Source organism: Nomascus leucogenys, chromosome 8 (assembly GCF_006542625.1).
Source record: "Nomascus leucogenys isolate Asia chromosome 8, Asia_NLE_v1, whole genome shotgun sequence".
Lineage (NCBI taxonomy): Eukaryota > Metazoa > Chordata > Mammalia > Primates > Hylobatidae > Nomascus > Nomascus leucogenys.
The window spans coordinates 77,766,404-77,787,677 of NC_044388.1; the positions used below are offsets into that span (position 1 = coordinate 77,766,404).

General features: G+C 35.0%; 1 protein-coding gene across 3 annotated transcripts in view; it reads right to left on the reverse strand.

The window, feature by feature from the left end:
• ZCCHC7 (zinc finger CCHC-type containing 7) overlaps positions 1 to 21,274 on the reverse strand; it is a 236,930-nt gene that overhangs the window by 11,500 nt on the left and 204,156 nt on the right. For all 3 annotated transcript variants that reach the window (XM_003263319.3, XM_030817452.1, XM_012509128.2), the window contains one exon: positions 20,110 to 20,145. In XM_003263319.3, the coding sequence (XP_003263367.1) occupies positions 20,110 to 20,145 (36 nt within the window). The remainder of the gene's footprint in view (positions 1 to 20,109; positions 20,146 to 21,274) is intronic.

Below are 21,274 nucleotides of genomic sequence, written 5' to 3' on the forward strand. Positions count from 1 at the left end.
CCAGTTCAGCCTCCCAGGTAGCTGAGACCACAGGGGTGCACCACTACGCCTGGCTACTTTAATTTTTATAATACTGGTTTTTAAATTTTTGGTAGTGACAGGGTCTCACTATGTTGCCCCAACTGGTCTGGAACTCCTGGGGTCAAGTGATCCTTTCACCTTGGCCTCCTAAAGTGCTGAGATTGCAGGCATGAGCCACCATGGCCAGCCCTAATTTTGTTTTTTCTTTGAGACAGCATCTCGCTCTGTCGCTCAGGCTGGAGTGCAGCAGCACAATCTCAGCTCACTGCAACTCCACCTCCTGGGCTCAAGCAATCCTTGGGTTTCAGCCTCCTGAGTAGCTGGGACCATAGGTGCATGCCACCATGCCCAGCTAATTTTTGTATTTTTAGTAGAGATGGGGTTTTGCCATGTTGCCTAGGCTGGTCTCAAACTCCTGGGCTCAAGTGAATTGCTTGCCTTGGCCTCCCAAAGTACTGAGATTACAGCCAACGTGCCCAGGCCCCCTAATTTTGTTTTTAATGTTGCAAACAGGTGTTTTGTAAAGGTTTCATTTCCTTGATATAGGAAAATAATAAATAGGTTATGAAAATCTTCTTCAGGTCAGGCACAGTGGCTCATGCCTATAATCCCAGCACTTTGGGAGGCTGAGGTAGGTGGATCACCTGATGTCAGGAGTCTGAGACCAGCCTGACCAACATAGAGAAACCTCCTCTCTACTAAAAATACAAAAATTAGCTGGGCGTGGTGGTGTATGCCTGTAATCCCAGCTACTCGGGAGGCTGAGGCAGGAGAATCGCTTGAATCTGGGAGGCGGAGGTTGCAGTGAGCAGAGATCGTGCCATTGCACTCTAGCCTGGGCAACAAGAGCAAAACTCCGTCGCAAAAAACAAAACCCAAACCCAAACCCAAACCAAACCAAATCAAAACAAAAAAAACTACTTCAAACAACTTTACTTTCAGCTCTTATTCCCTAAAATGAAAAACTATAGCAAAATAACCTCAATAATCTTTTCTACTGAAAGCTACACAAAATGGAATTTACAACCTCAGGTATTATAAATTGGGATATAATAAAAATAACAAGTGTTTCATATTCTGCAATTAAAAATGGGATTCGTAAATTAAGACTAGCTAAAAGTCATTAAACAGAGTTGTTTTTTTTTTTTTTTTTTGAGATGGAGTCTTGCTCTGTCACTCAGGCTGCAGCACACTGGCACGATCTCAGCCCACTGCATCCTTGGCCTCCTGGGTTCAAGTGGTCCTCCTGCCTCAGCCTTCAGAGTAGCTGGGATTACAGGCATATGCCAGCACGCCTGGCTAATTTTTGTATTTTTAGTAGAGATGAGGTTTTGCCATGTTGGTCAGGTTTGTCCTGAATTCCTGACCTCAAGTGATCTGCCTGCCTCAGCCTCCCCAAATGTTGGGATTACAGGCGTGAGCCACCGCGCCCGGCCTAAACAGAGTTTTCACAGGTACGCATGTAAGCCGTGTATCACTTATTGCAGTGGTTCACAAATTTCTTCACATAGAACACTGTGAAGACATGAAATTATTAAGCAGAAATGATTTTCCACCCACAAAGATGGCTATATTATTTGATGTGACATCAAATTGCAGCCACAAGCATACATGGCTTAAGAGAAATAAAAACAAAAGAGATGATGTCATAGATGTGAAGGCAGAATGGATGTTTCAAGGAAGAAACTGTTAAAAGCTACTGATGGGTTATATAAGATGAAGACTATGAAATCCACTGGACTTAGCAAATAAGAAGCTGTTGGCAAGTGGAGAAACTATTGTGAGTAGTTTCCTTTGAGGGGTAGAGGTACAAGCCAGATTGTAATGGATTTATTATAAGTAGAAAGCTGCTGAAGAACAGAACATAGATGACTTTTCCAAGAAACTAGGCTATGTATGCAAGAAGGGAAGGGGACAAGTAGAGCAGAATACAAGTCGAAGGATGCCTCCATCAGTGAGATTTACCAGAGTGCTGGGCCCATGGCATGAGTGTATGCATGCATTCCTTCATTAATTTGTTCAAAAAATAATTATTGAGGGCCTAATACATGCCAGACATTGTTCTAAGACCAGGTAACTGAGAAGTGAGCAAGATAAAAGTCATTGCTCACATCTCTAGTGGTGGAAGATAAACAGAGCCAGTAATACACAAACATACAAAATATTAGTGAAAAATCATATGCAAACAATTAAAATAGTTATATGAATGAGAATCACTAGTGGTGACTTAGATTGACTTTTTGGGGGAGGCCTCAACTAGGATGGTCCTTTCTTATAGCAAGAAAAGCCAGGTATGTGATGTCTGGGAAACACCACTCTCGGCGTAAGGCATGGGGAACGAGTAGTACAAAGTCCTACAGTAGGAATAAACTTACCATATTTGAGGATTTGAAAAAAATACCTGTAAATTTGGAAGTGGAGTAGGTGAAGGAAGAGTGAAAGAGGAGGTTCTAGAGGACAGGGAGGGACCAGATCATTAGGGCTTTATAAATCAGGGTGAAGAATATCGGATTTGTTTTAAGTGGCATGGGATGCCCATGATGGGTTTGAAGCTAATGGTAGGTGATCAATAACTAGTTGGTAGCTGTCAGCAGGGATTGTGATGATAAAAAGGATCATCCACTCCCCAAATAATAAATGCTCTCTGAAAAGGTCTATGTTCACAAATATTTCTATTTATGTTTGTTTGTGCAAATATAAGACATAACTTATCTTTTAAGTTTTTTAGGAGATGGGGGTCTTGCTATGCTGCTGAGGCTGGTCTCGAACTCCTGGGCTCAAGCAATCCTCCTGCCTTGGCCTCCAAAAGCACTAGGATTACAGAAGTGAACCACTGTGCCCAGCTGGTTTTACATTTTTTAATGGCTAAAAGAATAATAATCACCATAGAATAGTTTGCAACACATGAAAATTATGTGAAATTCAAATTGCAGTGTCTATAAAGTTTTATTGGAACACAGGCATACACATTAGTTTACAAATTTTCTATGGTTGATTTCATGCTATAAGGATAGAGTTATAACAGAGACCATATGGCCTGCCAGGCTAAAATATTTACTACCTGGCTCTTTATAGAAAAAGTTTGCTGACCCCTGACCTAGAACATAGGAAGTGCTCAACAAACAAATAGGTGGTGAATGAGTAGGTATTAAAGACTTCAACAGAGAGTGGAAATAAGTTATGCACCAATAAAGGTGGCGAAAGTAGATACAAACACTGAAAATCTCTGCTACTAATTGAGTGCACTAGAAAAAGTTTCACGGAATTTTTCCGAATTTAGTTATTTTATTGCCTAAATTTGAGGAAATAACAGGTAGTTCTCATGTATTTATCCCTTAGTAGGAATTTTTCATTCAAAAGTTATTGAGTTCCTACTTTGTACAATACATTGTAATAGACACCGCGAGGAATACGGAGATAATAGATGGAAGAGCAAATATAGTAAAGATTTTAAAAGATGAAAGCACTAGGGAGGCTGAGGCCTACAAAATGGAATTAAGTGTGCATCAAATACATATTTTCTACTAAAAAACTGCATCAGCACAATTTCTTCTGAGATGCTGTTAGGCCAGAGCCTGAAAGAACAAATCATATGTCTTGCTGCTATAGAATGAATCCTAAATGAGTTATTTAGATTTTAAAGAATTAAATATTTTACAATCAGTAACAAGCACATGGCACACAATTCAAAAGACACTAAAAGGTGGGGTGAGAAGTCTGTCTCCCACTTCTGTTCTCACTCAGTTCCCCTTTCCTCAACGGCAACTACTGTTACGAGATTCTCGTGTTCACAGAGACAGTACAGGCATATACAAGTGTATGGATATGTGCATGTACTATATATGTACACACACATAATACAAAGATATATGTTTGGCTTATTCAAAGAAAAAGCATGGAAGAAAAGGATTTTAAGGACTGGGGGCAATCAAGGGCAAAATTGGCAAACTCTTCCTAAGACCCGGATGCTCTGATAAAATTTAGTTATCCAATGCATTTTGGGATTATGTTCTAATGTGGGCTCCACTATTTACTGGCTATATGACCTTAGTCAAGTTATTTACATGGTCTTTCCTTCATTTTACTCATCTGTAAAACGGGGATAATAACAGTAAGAGTGCTCCCTCATTAACACTGCTGTGAGGCATAAATGAAACATACTCATCTTACATAACAACCTATCAGTAAAACCTGACCAGGTGACCACTTCCTTTTGCAATAGATTCTTCACTTAGCTTCCCAGACAACACACTCTCCTAGTTTTCTTCCATCTCATAGGCTATTTCTTCTGCAGTCTCCTTTGTTGGTTTCTATCCATCTCTCTGTCCAATTACACTGCAGTGCCCCAGGGCTTAGTCCTTAGACTGCTTTTCTTCTCTATTTAATCTGCTCTCATCTAACAGTATAGATTTACATTAACCTTTATCCTTGCCATTCTAAAATTCTATCTTCAGCCTTGATCTCTGTTAACTCTACACTCACGTATCTCTATTAGAATGTCTAACAGGCACTTCAAATTTAGTTAGTTAAAATAAAATCCTGTTCTTCCCCCACCCCAAATACGTTCCTCCCAAAATCTTTCCCATCTCATCGGCAACTTTGTCTTTCCAGTTGCTTAGGCTAAAAACGGACAACCTTAACTTGTCTCTTGCTTATACCTCATACCCAGCCCATCAGCAAAGCTTGTTGGCTCTGCAAATACATCCACCTCTTTCCACTCTACCAGTACTGTCCTGGTCCAATTACTCAACTCTCGTTTGGATGATTACAAGAACATGGTAACTGGTCTCTCTGCTTCTATCCTTGCCCTCTACAGCCTACTCTAAACAAAAGATGATCTTTTTTTTTTTTTTTTTTTTTTTTGAGACGGAGTCTCGCTCTTTCACCCAGGCTGGAGTGCAGTGGCGCGATCTCGGCTCACTGCAGGCTCCGCCCCCCGGGGTTCACGCCATTCTCCTGCCTCAGCCTCCCGCGTAGCTGGGACTACAGGCGCCTGCCACCGCGCCCGGCTAATTTTTTGTATCTTTAGTAGAGATGGGGTTTCACCGTGTTAGCCAGGATGGTCTCGATCTCCTGACCTTGTGATCCGCCCACCTCGGCCTCCCAAAGTGCTGGGATTACAGGCGTGAGCCACCGCGCCCGGCCAAAAGATGATCCTTATAGCATGCAAATCAGAACATATCACTCTCAGCTCAAAACTCTCTAATAGCTTCTCATCTCAGAGTAAAAGCCAAAAACTTTACAATGGCCTGTAATTTGCATCCTCCCACCTCTCTAACCTCATCTCCCATTACTTTCCCTCACAGCAAGCCTGTCATGCTAGCCTTTTCACTGTTCTCTGCCACCTCAGTGCTTTGCACCAGCTACCTGATCTGCCTGCATCACTCTTCTCCCAGATTTAACATGGTGCACTCCTTCATTTCCTTCAAGCCTTGGCTCAAATGTCATCTTCTCAGTAAGGCCTTCCTGACCACCTTATTTAAAATGGCTAGCTCCCTCCAATCTGTACTCCCTATCCTGCTGTACTGCCATTTTATTTTAAAAAGACCAACCAACCAACCAACCAAACAAACAAAACTCTCCATGGCACTTATCATATCTGACATACTATATATTTTACTACCTATCCACTGCCAACCCCACCCCCAGGCTAGGAGAAAGTAAGTTCTGTGAGGGCAGGGATTTTTGTCTGTTTTTGTTCACTGCTGTACTTCAGCTCCTGGAATAGGGCCAGGCATATAGTAGTAGTTCAGTAAATATTAATGAATGAATAATGAGGTAATGCATAAGTAAAGCACATGGCCTATAGTAAGCATCCAATACAATTTAGCTATTGTTAATAAAAATTTGCATACTTCAGGAAACTATTAATTTTTTATGTCATTAAGGGAAAATCTATCAAATCATGCTTAAATATATTAAAAAGCTTGAATAAATTAATAATACAGCTTCCTTATTGTCTCCCCTACTTCACACTGAGAATGTGATATATACTCTGACAAAATCAGGAAGTAATTAGTAATGCAAAGTGAATAGGAACTCAGTCTTATAGTAACAGGGACAAAGAGATCCTTCTTAATCGAGATTTTGAAAGCATGTTTCATGTTGACACTTCTTATTTTATTTTAAAGGAATCTCAAATTTAGCCCCTGAAAGAAATGTAAACATGTGGATGTTCATTCATCTGAATAATGTCACTAGTTAAAAACTTCCATTATTACTAATAAAAATAGCAACAGTATATTGTGCTATGAAATTCTAAACTGTTTCACAATAATTAATTAGTAAATGACACGACAAACGCTATCTACATACTCTCATTTTAATAAACTATCATGTACTAGGGCTTAATAGGAATGAAATCAGCCTAGATCTTACCTAATTAGAGAACATTTCTGTATTAGAACACAGTACTGAAAACTCAATAGTGGTTTCCAGTGGACAAGTTTTCATACTATGATCTAACAAAAATCTCTAAGCTATTGTGTTAGAAATATAAATTTGTGACTCAATACTTATGCCTTGGAGCATGTCTTTATTTTTAATTAACAGTAAAGGTCCAATTTAAAGCAGAATGTGTCAACTGATTAGCTCTAAGTTCAGTGTTCTGTCATACGTGCCTGTACTGCTGACAAAAAGTTAAATGCAAGGCAATGAATGTAGTTTTTGTGAACTTTTTTAAGTCAAAAAATTTATCTAAAGACTTTGACCCAATGGATACCAAATTAATTACTTATAAAAGCAGGTCTTTTGTATTTCTTTTTTTTTTGGTTGCAGACATTTAAATAATCTATATTTGTAGGGTGATATCTTGGAGATTACTTTACTATCAATATATAGAAGTAATAACCTGGTAGATAGCATTACCTATGAAAGGTCCATCCCATCTGCTATTCTTGCTGAAAGCTTTTCATGCACCAGTAAACTCAGTAAATATCAGAAGATAAAGCATAAGCCTACCACGCCACGGATTTACTCCTAATGTCTCCTCAAAGTGCAGCCCGATGCAACGATTACAAATGATTTTCTTCTAATGTCATTTTACATAACCCTTTTTTCTGCATGAGTAGTTAGTGTGGAATGAATGAATGAATGCCATTAAAACAGTTAATCATTATCTGGGACACTGGCCTTACTCCCTTCACTACTAGGAATCTCCATGACAAAGGCCAAGAGATCAAAATGCTAGAGCTGCCTCAGTGTCCTATTTCTAACAGTAATTTTTTATGCAAATGAACCTGCTGGGCATCTCCCTCTGTGACCTTCAGCTGCCCTTATCTAAACTGACTTTGATCCAATGAGGGCTTGCATCTAGCTGAAGCTCATTACTATATACGATATGTAATCAATTTCACTAATTAAAGGGTATTTTCTATTCTGTGAATGCAAAATGGATTTATTTTTATAATCACACATATGCTTAAAGACTACACTATATGTTTCTATTTATTAATCCAGTTTGCTATATGACATATATTAAATACCTGAGGTAAATGCATTCATAACCAAATGTAACACTGAGAAAAGTAGAGCTTGGCTCCAATCTCACTGACTAAATCACATGTGTCTAGGCACCTCTTCAATCAATATGATTTTCATATTTGAGAACAACCTTATTCTTTCATATTTCCAAATCAATTTATTCTTCCTATAAACTCACAAATAGGACAACCTTTATCCCAATACTCATGTATCTAAAAAACCTAACCCAAGTAATCAAACAGGACTTCTCAAGAAAATGTTACCCCAAACCAAAAGCTTGTCATCATATTCAAAGTCTATTAGTTGAGGTGATCTAACAGCATCATTTTGGAATTTGAGCAGAACAAAAGTTTAAATTTAAAATATACCTTTCTACTTCAAGATATTGCTTTCTTTTTTCTTTTTTTGAGACAGAGTCTCGCTTAGGGTGGAGTGCAGTGGTGCGATCTTGGCTTACTGCAACCTCCACCTCCTGGGTTCAAGCGATTCTCCTGCCTCAGCCTCCTGAGTAGCTGGGACTACAGGTGCCCGCCGCCGTGCCTGGCTAATTTTTGTATTTTTAATAGAAATGGGGATTCACCATGTTGGCCAGGCTGGTCTCAAACTCCTGACCTCAAGTGATACATCCATCTTGGCCTCCCAAAGTATTGGGATTACAGGCATAAGCCACTGCACCCAGCCAAGATATTGCTTTCTACTGGCTACTCTAGAGATCAGATATACTTTTCTAAATTTTTATTTCATTTTATAAAGAGTAGTCAAGGAAAGAAGAATGGATACTTTCACTCTCCTTTGGGATTGTTTAAAATACGAACACCAACAGAATTGTAATTAGTATATATCCAAGGGGTAGGAGTGGGTCTGGAATATCTGGGGCCTAAAGGAATCAAATAAAGAAACCTAAAAGTTAGGCAAACTGTTTTATAGTGAACTGAACCAAAGCAGAGGCTGTGAGACAACGAAGATGATGCTGTATTACAAAAAAGCCAAAAACTGTTCCCCTTCCTCCCTTTAAGGTGTTTTTCTGAGGTAGATCCTCACACCTGGGACCTGAACTCTAGGCCTACTTCAACTGTGGTTTTGGACAAAGTCTTCCATTTGTACACTGTTCTGGCAAATACTGACAGTATTACTTCCCTTTCAGGAATACTAGGAGGAATCTTCTCCAAGCTAATGGCTTTAGAATTATTTTTAAAGAGTGCTGTTTTTAAAGCTTTTATTTTTTCTTAGTGAAAAAACAGAATTCTCCTGTATTCTAGTGGACATTGCTACTAATTTTCCTCATATGTTAAAAATGACATTAAAAGTACCATGTGTACCATATATACATAATATTTTTATGTGTTAAAAAACCATGTCATGTACCCAACAGACTCCCAATCCATTGGGTAATTCCTTAATTAGGCAGATTTTTGAAACATGTATTATGTACACAACAGACCGGAACGTCTCCTTTGGAGCATTTTCTAGTCTATCGGGTGATTACATCATTAAGCCACACATGCTACGTAGAAAAAATCCTTATGAAAATTCATGAAAAAATGTACAGCACATCATTAGCATGCAACAGACGTGTATGCTTTTGATATTTTCTCTGTTTAAAAAAAAAAACAAAACAACTACATGAAGTAATTAGTCCAGGTCATGAAAACATGGGAAAGGTACCAGACACTGGTAAAAAAAGTGAAAATAAAAATAGTAAAAAAATGCATCTCTCATGGTTTACCTGAGAGTAATCTGCCTTATTGGAAAAGAGATTCTTAAAGAGTGTTCATTTGAACTGCAGAATAACGTGTGTTGCTTTAGTTATTTTATATTTCCTGTATCTCTGTAACTTCCTCCCTACTTCTCTTTTGGATACACTGAAATTTTATAAACCAATGGGTTGAAAAGCTGCGAATGACCAATCACTCAAGGCCTTGCACTACTTTATGTTTGTATACTTATGTCTTCATTTTATGTAGTCAAGAGTATAAGGGATTACATCACTGTATCTTTTTCAGTAAATCGAAACTACATTAAAGTAATGTAAATAGATATAAATTGTTGGTATAACTTCCAACAGTGAAAGGGTTATATATTCACAACATTAACCACCATGCAAAATCTAAAATATAATATATTTGAAGACTAAAAAGAAGCACGAGTTTTATAAAAATGAGCTATTAAGCTTATTAATTTATAACCTTTCTTTTTGTAAATGGGATACTCCCCCTGTCAAAACAACTCCAACAACAAAAAGAAAACCTCAGTAAGCAGAGAACAATGAACATACGCAACACAGTAAGGATCAGAGTAATTCACTTCCTGAATGCTCCAAATCTTCGTGGCTTAAAAAGCATCCCAATTTTCTCTAAAGGTAGTAGCATTTATTCGTTGGGCCATAGCTAATTTTACATGGAATGCAAAAATGTTAGTTTAAGTTTAATACACCACCCTATTTAAATATTTCCAATGTAGCTCTCAAACTGCAGAGCTATCCCTCCGTCTATTTTAATTTTAAAGTAAGTTAGCAAAGGCTTCCTTCTTAATCCCCGGAGACTACCTACATAGTGACACAAACGCACAAATTTATGACAGCAACATAAATGCTCTTCTGAAGTAATGTGCAACATTAAGTGAAAATCGTTTCCTGGAAAGATATTATAGGTATCTATATTTTATTTGCCATCTTAAACATATCTGAGTCTTTATGGCCTTATTTTAAAAATGTATTTCCTTTTTATATTTCCTGGTGCAAATGGACTGCATAAATAAGCAATGTGCTATGAGGCTTCAGACCAGCCGATAAAACCTTTCAATTTTCATGCCAGCTTCTTCTTTTGTAATTCAAATCCGCCTGGAAACTGGCAGCTCTGAAAACTGAAACAAGCACTGCCACAAATACCTTGTAATGCTATCGACCTTGTCTGCCCATGCAGTGAGAAAGGGGGATGCGTATGTGTCTGCAGCCATCCAGATAACACAACTCATTTTTTTGGGGGTGGGGTGGGTGGGTGGGGTGGGGTGGGGATAACAGAAGCCAGCCCCAGACTGTGCACCAAAAGCAGTCATTACCAGGCGAGCTGGAGAATAAGTCTCTTCAAAATACACAGTGCATTTAAAAACCATATATGAGGCTGAGCCACTGCTGTCATTACCAATTTTAATTTAGCTCCTTCAGTTTGCCAGCCAGATAAACTCTTTAGTGCTGTTTTTTAATCTATTTGCCACGTTTTATGTTTAAGATTATAGTAATATGGACAGAAGAAGGAATCACTTTTAGGGGAAATAAAGAAATAGATCCGCTTATCGGCACCCATCAGAAAGTTCATTAATCAGCCAGGCTTTGTGCCCTCTAAATTGAAAGGTTAAATAATCCTCTCAGGAATATTTCTCGGCCCCTCTGCCAATTGTCCAGAGAGGAGCTGCCATTCATAGCATGCGGGATCGGTGACAGGGTATCTTACCACCGTTTGGACCCCAAACAATGGTGGACAAATGGCTTGGTTTACAAAGAAACCATTTAGTACATGGATGGAGAAGGACCACAAGCTTTGATGCAGGATGGAGGGATGAAGGCATGGAGACAGGATGTAGGGGGAAGGGACAGAAAAGAACACATAAATGTGTAAATCCATGGACATTTTATCTGAATGTTTATTGGGCTAGACTATAAAACATAGAAATCACACTAATATACATCTTCCAACCATACGAAATGCTTAACATATTCAAATCTGCTACTATATTTTGCATGTGATTGTACATGAACCTCAATAAAAAAATTATAGAATAATAGAACCATAGCTCTATTATGTTTATTAGCTAATACATGGGGGATGCAAATAAACCCCAGGATTTTCATTTTTACCATAACTCCACATGACTTACAACACATGGCCCTCCCACCACCTGCCATCCCAACTCTGCTTATTCCACTGTAATACTCTTAACCATCGGTCACAAAGGCAGGGAATTCCACAGCTGCAAGGACCTGTTAGAAGGCAGACGGAAGTAATGTTCTTTTGCTTTTACAATATGTTCCATCTGAGCCTTTGCTTGTCTTAAAACAAGGAACAAACATGAAATAGGAATGCTCTTTGAAAGAATACAAACTGCATGTACTGATAAAGCGCTTAAGTTTGAGTTGCCTTTTTCGCTGGACCTATCTGAGAATACAGCTGGAAGTCTGCAGAACTGACCCAGCTCTTATACCACTACATTTTGTTATGAAATCAGGCGGTTTTTGGCATTAATCATGTGAAGGCATAAAGTAGTTTTACCTGAAGTGCAAAAAACTGATATGCTATTTTGTCTCATTTCTTATCTGATTAACATAAGCCCTCTACCCCTAGCAGAAAGTATTCTAATTGGGGTATGTTTATGTTTGGGTGAATTTTTCAATTTCATATTATTCTCATCATTTGTATACAGAGAAAATATTTATATAATTTATTTGCTTATGATAGAGAACTATATTCAGATGGTACTGAAGTTATCACTTAAGACTCACACATTTATTAATATACATTTTCAAAGTGATATTGCATTTTTATGATATACATTTTATATAGTTATTTTCATTAGGAAAGGAAGTAGCCTAAATGGAAAAGAATAAGACAAGTATAAATAATTAGACAATGAAAACTGAGGTAAATAATTTTGTTAACAAAAGATTCTCTTCAATAAATATAAGAAGGAAACATTGTTAGGAGACAGAGTAAAGAGGTCCTTAGGAATCTCCTAATGTTGGGCAGAAGACATTATAACAACCTGAGTTTGGGACGTCAGTCCAGAGGCCATCTCTACAGGTGTGTGATGCCTTTGGGTTTGCTGCAGTACAGCCTGCAATGTTTAACATGCTCTATCTGTCAGGTATTGTATTTTATATTTATCATCTCATCGTATACTTACAAAAATCCTACAAGGCATTATCCCCATTTTTCAGATGAAGAAACTGAGGACTTTAGAAGTTAAATATTTTAACTATGTTTGCACATTTAGTATATGAGGAAAGACTCAGACTCTGAACCACAGTCCAATCCCAAAGCTGGCATTCTTTTCTCTATTGTGATAAAAAAAAATGCTACCTAGTAATTTCCTCAGAAATTTGCTTGCCCTTCTGGCCCAACTGTACAGCACAGTTTTCTAAGGCCTGGTAAAAACAGGGAGGAAATGTACAACTGTAAACAAAGGAAATGTGAGAGATCCAAGAAAACAAAATTGATATTGTATAAACAAAGACACAACCCAAAACTTAGTTCTCCTAACTGAACAAAAATGTGGGGTAATCCACAAATCAATGTAAAGAAACATATTTATGTAAAATGGATGCATTACAAAATTATAAAGATGATCTTATAATTTACCCAATGGATTCAGTTCTACATGATTATTGAAAAATGGAATGAAAATTATCTAGTAGCTTTATTACCAGTTGATACACACATGTGCATTCCTTTTACAAAGCTAATAAAAATTTTCTCAACACTCACTTTAAATAATTCTTGTTTTGACATGTGCACTATCTATGTACTGGTATACCAATTAAGGTGAAGTTCTAATTTAATCCCAAAGATATTAAACATATTTTTTTGTTAAATGCTTTCTAAAGAGGTAACATATTTCTTCATTTGTTTTTGGTATTTCTTAAACACCAGAGTTGTTGGTCTTGGAGGACCATTGCACCAACCTCAAAATAGCTGGAAGAAAATACTTATAAATGTACCAAAAAACCCACACATAACACCCTTGAATTTCTGATATATAGGGATCAAATGACTAATAAATTTTAAGTCTAAAATCTGACTGATTTTAACAATAATTCATTAACTTTTAGTCACTGAAAATACTGTACTTTTGAAACCTTAAACTTAAGTTTATCACCACAGCTTATAACGTAACAGAAAATACAACACTAGTTCAGAGAGACTGTTCATGTTAACAAGTAAAGGATTCTTTTTAGGAGTCTTTTCAGGAGTCTTTTCCTGCAGATTATTCGAATGATCGATCCAAACCCTTAAAGGTTATGGTTGATCATGATTGTAACTAATTGATTCCTAAATACTTCAGACCTTTAGGAATTACTGTAATCTACCATGTCACTTACATGCATGACTACCAAAATGAATGTCTAATACAAATATCAATGCTCTAGTATATTTTATCTACATTTACTGTTGGACTGAAATGTCCAGAAAAGACTATGGCAAGTTTGATCACTCGGAATATAATTAATAAATGGCATGAAATACCTGTTCAAAGCACATATGCGAAATAATCACTTGAATATGCTAAAGTTATCTACATAATACTTCTACACTCTTTATGTGTACGTAACATGACAAAGAATTGGCATCACTCAACACTTAAGATTTTAAAACTATAATTTATTATATAGTTAGATACTGTACAATGGTAAACTGTATTAATTTTGGAAAATCTAAGACTATTTGTTTATATTTATATTCATTTTTATTGTAATAGGGTCACTCTTTCAAAGTGCTGAGTTGCAAGTAAAAAGAAACGTAGTTTTGCCCCTGAGCAAGGATGACATGCAAATTCATGAAGTGTTCCATATTTTAATTTTTTTAAGGAAAGAAATGTAGTTTTCTTTGAGATTATATGAATACTATGGGTTTTAAAAAAGATTTTTAAAGTGTGTTATATATGTTAAAATAAGTAGCACTTAGAAATGAAATTTAATTACCACAGTATTTAATAATCAAGAATAAATTGTTCCTATAATGACCAACTATAACTCCTTTCTAAGTAATGCTGAACACACATGGGGAAGAGAGGAAAGGGTAATAAAAAAAAGTCCAAACGTGATGCTCCATTTGTCATCCTCAGGATAAACATTTGTTAACAGATAAGAAAACAGATGACCACAACAAGTACTTCTTTCCATTTTCAAAACAGAAGTACAACTTTAAGTCCATGTGAGAAATATTTAAGTCCTAAATATACTGGTCTTTGCCCCCAGCCACTAGGGGCAGGAATAAAAAGCACAGCGACTTTTTCCGTCAAATAAAGAAAGGAAGTCACTATTTATAGTAGAACTTCAGATTCAATGATTTGATTATTGAACAACATCTAATATCTAAAAATATGAGCCAAATTCATGATGACTAGTGAGTAGATCATTAAAGATATTTAGAAGATGGCAAAAGCACAGCTGCTTCCATGCCAAAACATTTATGATAAATCTTTCCTAAATTGTGTGAAGGCTGCATACTTCTCATTGCTTCATTATCTGAAACACTTAAATCTACATTAGGATTACCATCATAAAGTACTTGATATTATCTAAATATATTAATGCAAGGAAAAAACTATGCAAAATATGCCATATTGATTTCCCATTTAAACCAAATTAGTATTTGCATTAAAATACTGAAAATCAAGTAACTTCAGAATTGAAGGAGTGAACACTTCAGTATTTCTTTGTAAAGAAAATACTAAGGTTCTCATAAGTGCTCCAATAAATAAAAATTACACCCAAATCTAAATGATCTTATTCTATCTCCATTCACAAATAAATATGCATACATACAATTTCTAAATATTTGAGGAAATGTTATGCGAGGAAAAATAACATATGCATTTATAATTCACAACATTCATTTTTCCCCCTTTCCTTTACAGTAGCTTTAGAAAATTGCTTTTTGATGATTTAGCAAATTGTATTTATTTTTAAAAGAATCTCATTTATTGAGATTGATAATTCAGGTTTCATTTGCTTTGAAATTGCATTTTCCAATGATAAGTTCTGGCAAAATGTGGTTCCACATGCCAGTGAAATAAAGATTAAAAAAAAAATCAGTTGACTTACTCTGTAAATGTAGTAATTATCGTTCCTACTAAACTCAAAATATGAGAAGACTGAAGTAAAAATTATTATAATTTTAACAGCAAGTTCTTTAAGAACAAGACAAGTATTTAAATAACATAAAACTATTCATATATTATTTTGCATTTGAAAAATCTTTAAAAATTTTAGTCATTCTCCAAATGTATTTTCTATCTCTGTTATCAGAGATGGACTATTACAAGTCATCGATGCTTATTCAAAAAAAAATCTTGTTATTCAGACACCAAGTAACTCAAAAGATAAACCAGTCTGATTTATTTTATAGTACTATAATGGAAAGATGGCCCTGAAGCACTACAAAAGAGTCATGTGCCTTCTGAATGATCAGAGCACAATCACGTTCACCTCAGTAGTATTTTAGTACTAAGGGCATTTTAAATGAAAACTAAACCTCTGACAATTTGACAGAGACATAATGTCTCAATAGCAACACCTGGTCAATCAAAACATTAAAACAGCAGTACCAGATACAGAGGAAAAAAACTATAATTTATACAAGAGTATTTCTTGTTCTTGAAGAAGTGTGCAAAGTAAGTTGAACTACCAAAACAAAAGCTTACAAAATGAACTTATATATAATGTATTAGTTTATGAAAACCTATGTGCTAGGCCTCAAAAATGGTACCAATAAAAATGGTGTTTAGATAACTCCAAAATGAGATTTTGGAGTTATTTAGCATTTTATAAGACAGTATGTAACCAGTTCTATTTTCTTAAATACGCCAAAGCGCACACAGAGAAAAACAGACCTATCACTTGATATCTACTGTGTGGATGGGGTTATTATGGTTTTTACATATCTGCTTATGTAGCCAAGGACCTCTCAGAAAGGTATTTAGGAATCCCAACATATACCCAATTAACCAGGAAAGGAAAAGATTCTGGCTGACTTTTTGAATCTCTTCATTTCACATTTTAAGTTATTTTAAAAGAAAAACATTCCATGTTAGCATTAGGCAATTAGAAAATCATCTATCCTATCTTGCATCACAATCTCAGGATAAAGGCTTTTGCATAGCTATAGTCTCAGAACCAAAACCACCTTCTTATTCCTTCCTTCTGGACTGTAAAACATAGTTCTAGAGTTAAGTCCAAATCTGTTGACATTTAGGGGTACCCACTCTGTAGTATGGCATAGAATGCTTTAGAGAATAACATTCTCACTCAGTATAAAACTCCAAACTGTGAAAACACAAAAAATACATTTCTAAATGGGTATTTCCAGGTAAGGACAGAAAACTAAGCGGCAAAATGAAACGTAATATTGTTACTTATGGTTTATAAGATATAACCTGACAAACTGTGGCCATAAGCCTTTCCTAGGCCAGAAAGGAAGGCAAGCACACTCATTTCTCTACTCTTCTCCATTTCCCGGATAACAAATATTCCATTTTTTGAAGTGTGAATTCTAGGCATTCAAAACATTATATATAAAAAAACACTTAAGGCTTAATTCTTCTAAAACAGTTACATTTGCTTCCTGCTTAAATCTTCAGTTAAAAGGCAGTAGGGTTGAAATACATTTTAACAATGCACACAAAGAAATCAAATGCAAAATTAAACATAAAAGATGCATTGTCCTTTTCGATTCTTAACACATACAGCCCTCAAATAGCAAACTCCTGGTTACTTTTTAAAGTAAGTAGATTAAAAACAAGATTAGCCAAATGTCCAACTCATGTCAAATCATAGCCTCTACTAGTTAAAAATTCTGTTGGTTGTAAAACTCTGTTGGTGGCCATATTGGCCTAGGATTTTTAATACAAATGAGAGTAGAAATGACAGGGGGTGGGGGAAGGGACATTCTTTCTTGAATAAAGAGGGAAAATTTTATCTAGAATGAGTTATTTGAAAGATGAAAAAGAACATTAAAAGTCAGGCTCTATAAAAATCTGAAAATGTAGCAGAAATGAAAATACAAGAAGTTATATTTTAGCTATATTATTAAACATTTAAAAACATTCTAAACATTTTTGAAGGAGGTAAAAATATTAACTATTTGAGGAAATTTTGTACTTTTTAAGTAAAAACAATTTTTTTTTTCTTTTTTCATGGTCTCCAAATTGATAAAGACATTAAATTATATAATTTTAGAACCATTAAAACATAGAAAGATGGTGTCACCAGATGGTTGTTATAATACGGATGTTTGTGTATATGTAGTCTTTTTAGTTTTATTAGCATGAACCCTTTAGAATGATGGTCTTTAGCTTTTATTAATGTAGTCGAGTCTAGCTGATTAAAAAGCTATTCTATTCATATACAGGTTGTTGAAGATATTTCATTTTATTTTTCTTGAAATTGTTGAAAATAGTGAACACTTCTATAACTTTCTTCTTAGTTCTGAAAGTGTTTTAAGGAATTTTTTATTTGGAATATTTCAAAAGTTCACTCATAACAATCAACTACACCACCTTTCTTATTTGTTTGAGAAACAATATTCTGTTTAACCTATAGACTTTTTTGGTTTTTAAAGAAAATGATTCCTGGATAAACATTACTTTACTGTTAAAATTTAAGTTGTTCTGTAAATGACCCTCTAGTTGGGAGGCAGATAAAAGCAACTGTAAAGCTCCCAAATATAAACATCTCCAAACTGGATACTAATCACGTTTCCCATCATTTGGGATAAGAAATATGACAATTTTAGTTAGAAAAAATAATCAATGCTTAAGTGTAGAAAGCTCCAGAGTTTTAAGCACTGGTTTAAATGAATAAGTAGTAACAATTCTAACCGAGGCTTCATTACTTGGTCATTGTGCTGCTTGACTCAACATTCATGTGTGAGGGCTACTAGGAGTCAATAGATGGCAGTCCATCGCCTAGTAAAGGAGCTGAAGATGACTAAAATCACCATGCATCTTGTTTTTATTCAAGACTGAATATTGCTTCATTGCATACATTTGGATATTGTCCATATACTGATAATTTAAATAATTACTTAACTATTTTATTTTAGAGACACTGATATATGCACAGGTTCATAAACATGCTAGTTTTATATTTATACTTGCATAGTAAACTCATTATTAATTTCAACTTGATAATTTATAAACTGTGATGGCAACTTCAATATTATTTTAAAAAATTAACCAGGATTCCAGATTGGAACAAACAAACTTTTCAAATTGAATTTGTTATACCTATAAATAGAATATATCGTAATTCCTTAAAAAGTAAATTTATTTTATTTTTTCCTAATGATTCTTTTTAAAATTTATGTTTCTGAACGTCTAAAATATTAAGCAAACCTTCAAATATTTCTGTTACATTGAAACAAATTTTTACCCTTTAACTATAGGTATATAAAAGAACACAGGTGTAAATAATCAAAAGAGCAGCTTTAAAATCATACTTCCTACACTTCAAGATTGGAATTGTTTAAATTAGGGGAAAAGCTAAAATAAATGTAATGTCAAATCTATAAGGATATTACTTTATATAGTAACGAAGAGTAGCTCTGTGATCTTGAAAAGTATAACATATAATTAGATTCTAATTAAGTTTAGGCTGTAAGGATTTCACTATATTATGTTAGGATAAAAAAACTGCTACATAAGCACAAACTTAATGTATTCAGATGAATTACATCTGTAATATGTATGTGTAACATATATGGGTATGTATATATTTTTGGGTATAACACTTAAGTTTTTAACAAATCCTAATTTGAGATTTGAGGAATAGTTGAGGAGTTACAGCTTTCTACTGAAAATCTTCAAATAAATTAAATGGTAATCACAAAATGTAAAAACAAACCACCTTATATAATTTATGGCCTCTTGGGCCTGTGACAGACAGACAGGTAGTTTGAGTCTACTTGTTGGTTTACTTTTATTTCTCTAAGGAGAATGATAAGAAGAAAGTCGTGTTTTGAAAGAACTTTGCCCTTTGTATTTTTACAACCTGTCTTTGTGTAAACAAAACTTTTAACTATGCTAAACCTTAAGAAACAATGTTTAACAACTTTTATTTAATATATATTATGTTATATAACTGTAATAATTAAAAGAATAATGGTCTGTTGCTTAGCACAACATATTTAATATAGTAAAAGAAGTGAGTAGTAGGGTTATGGTGAATTATTGAAATGATTTAAGCTGAACATTAAAAGTAAACTAACTTCATAATATTGAGCACCAGTCAATTAGATTCTCTAGCAAACTGTATTTTCTGCTTCTACTTAGCCTAAAATCACAACAAAAGGAAACTAGGAATGGAATAACTTGAATGATATTAAGCAGATATTTATACATTCTGAATAAGTCAAGAAGGGCTTAAGGATATGACAGTTGAATTATTCTATATGAAATATACACTAAGCTTTTTCTAGGTTCATTGAAAAATATCAGTAACCGTTTCAGTAAAGGCAACTGAAGATACTGTGGACTGAATGCTTGTGGACTGTGGATAATACAACATTTTAAAGACACTGGATTATTACTCTTTAAGGCTCCCAGTATACTTTTTCCCTTTAGTTTAATGAATATAGTCTGGAAGACTAAGAGATACCATGATGTAATCACTAAATGATGTGAGTAATGAAAAATTAAATTCTTTTAAGAACAGGAAGATAGGGTAGGGGGCAGGGGAAAAGAGAAAAAGTATATTATTGCTTTCTCAGTACAAAAACTCTTCAGATGTTTATTATCTTCCAGCAGAAGATGCTTGTCTATATTTTATGGTCAGCAGTTCAGAGAAGGGTAAATAGGCTAGGTCTTGGGGAAAATAAAAAAGGTGTTTCTACTCACCGTTAGGTGATACTGCCTCCAGATTTCTGTGCAAGCCTGGAAAATAAAAATATTGATCAGCTGGGAGCATGAAACAAGGTACTTTACAGCCTGTTGGTTTTGGCATAACCCAGCATCCACCGGTGTCGGTCACAGGAAAATAAGAAGCTTAACAGAAAGGGTCTGCATTTCAGCTTCAAAAACCTGGCTAGACAGTTTAATTGAATTTTACACTGGTTTAACACACTCCCTGCCATTGTCAGAAAGCCAGTAACAAAGTTTTCTCTCTCTTTTTCTTTTCAGGTTAGAAGTTTTGGGCACTAAGATGTGATAAAGAGCCATAACTCAGTTAAACTGATAAATGAACAGCAGTGGTCAAAATCAATAAAACTCACCAAGTACACCTTTTAAAACAGCATTTTGAACTTTGGTAGTAAGATGGAAAACAATTTAATAGTAACTGCTTTAAGAAGACTTCACTGTTATTATATATTTGTGATAGCTGTTGGCATCTTTTACCGAATCACTTGGTGCTAACTTTTAATACTCTATAAGAAAGAGAATTAAAAACAACAAGAACAAAAACGACTGCAAGAAACTAAAGTCCCAAATATCGAATCTTTCTATATCCACATCTGTGGCAAAAACAACTTAAAAAACCCCCAAAACGTCGATAATCTTGTAAAAGATATACTAATTGAAACTAGAATAGGTAACAACCAAAGAACCAACCAAACAAGCAAATATAAACAATAGCAGCAACAACAAAAACAGTGATTAGAATATATTTTCTTACGAACACATATATAAATCTTCTTATGCCTAAATTATGACCTTGTTAAGGACACTTTTTCTAACCAAGCTGCTTATGTATAGTTGATCAGTTTACCATCTTCTCAGGAGCAAAAAGTATGTTGTTTGTAACTATATAAATGGTTGGAATAAATTAAAACACGAAGCAAAGGAAATGGTGATTCTTAAAAGTGAATGGAAATATATAGCTTTTGTTTATAGATGCATGCCTAAAATTAGAGTAAGACTTTCTGAAATCTTTGTAATTTTTGATACCTAGTTTGAAACAACTCCTTACTTGATTTGTCATTCCTCTTTCATTTATTTTTCAAAGTATTGATAAGACTAACAAAGGTAATTCATACAATCTGAAAATATCATGGGTATGATAATA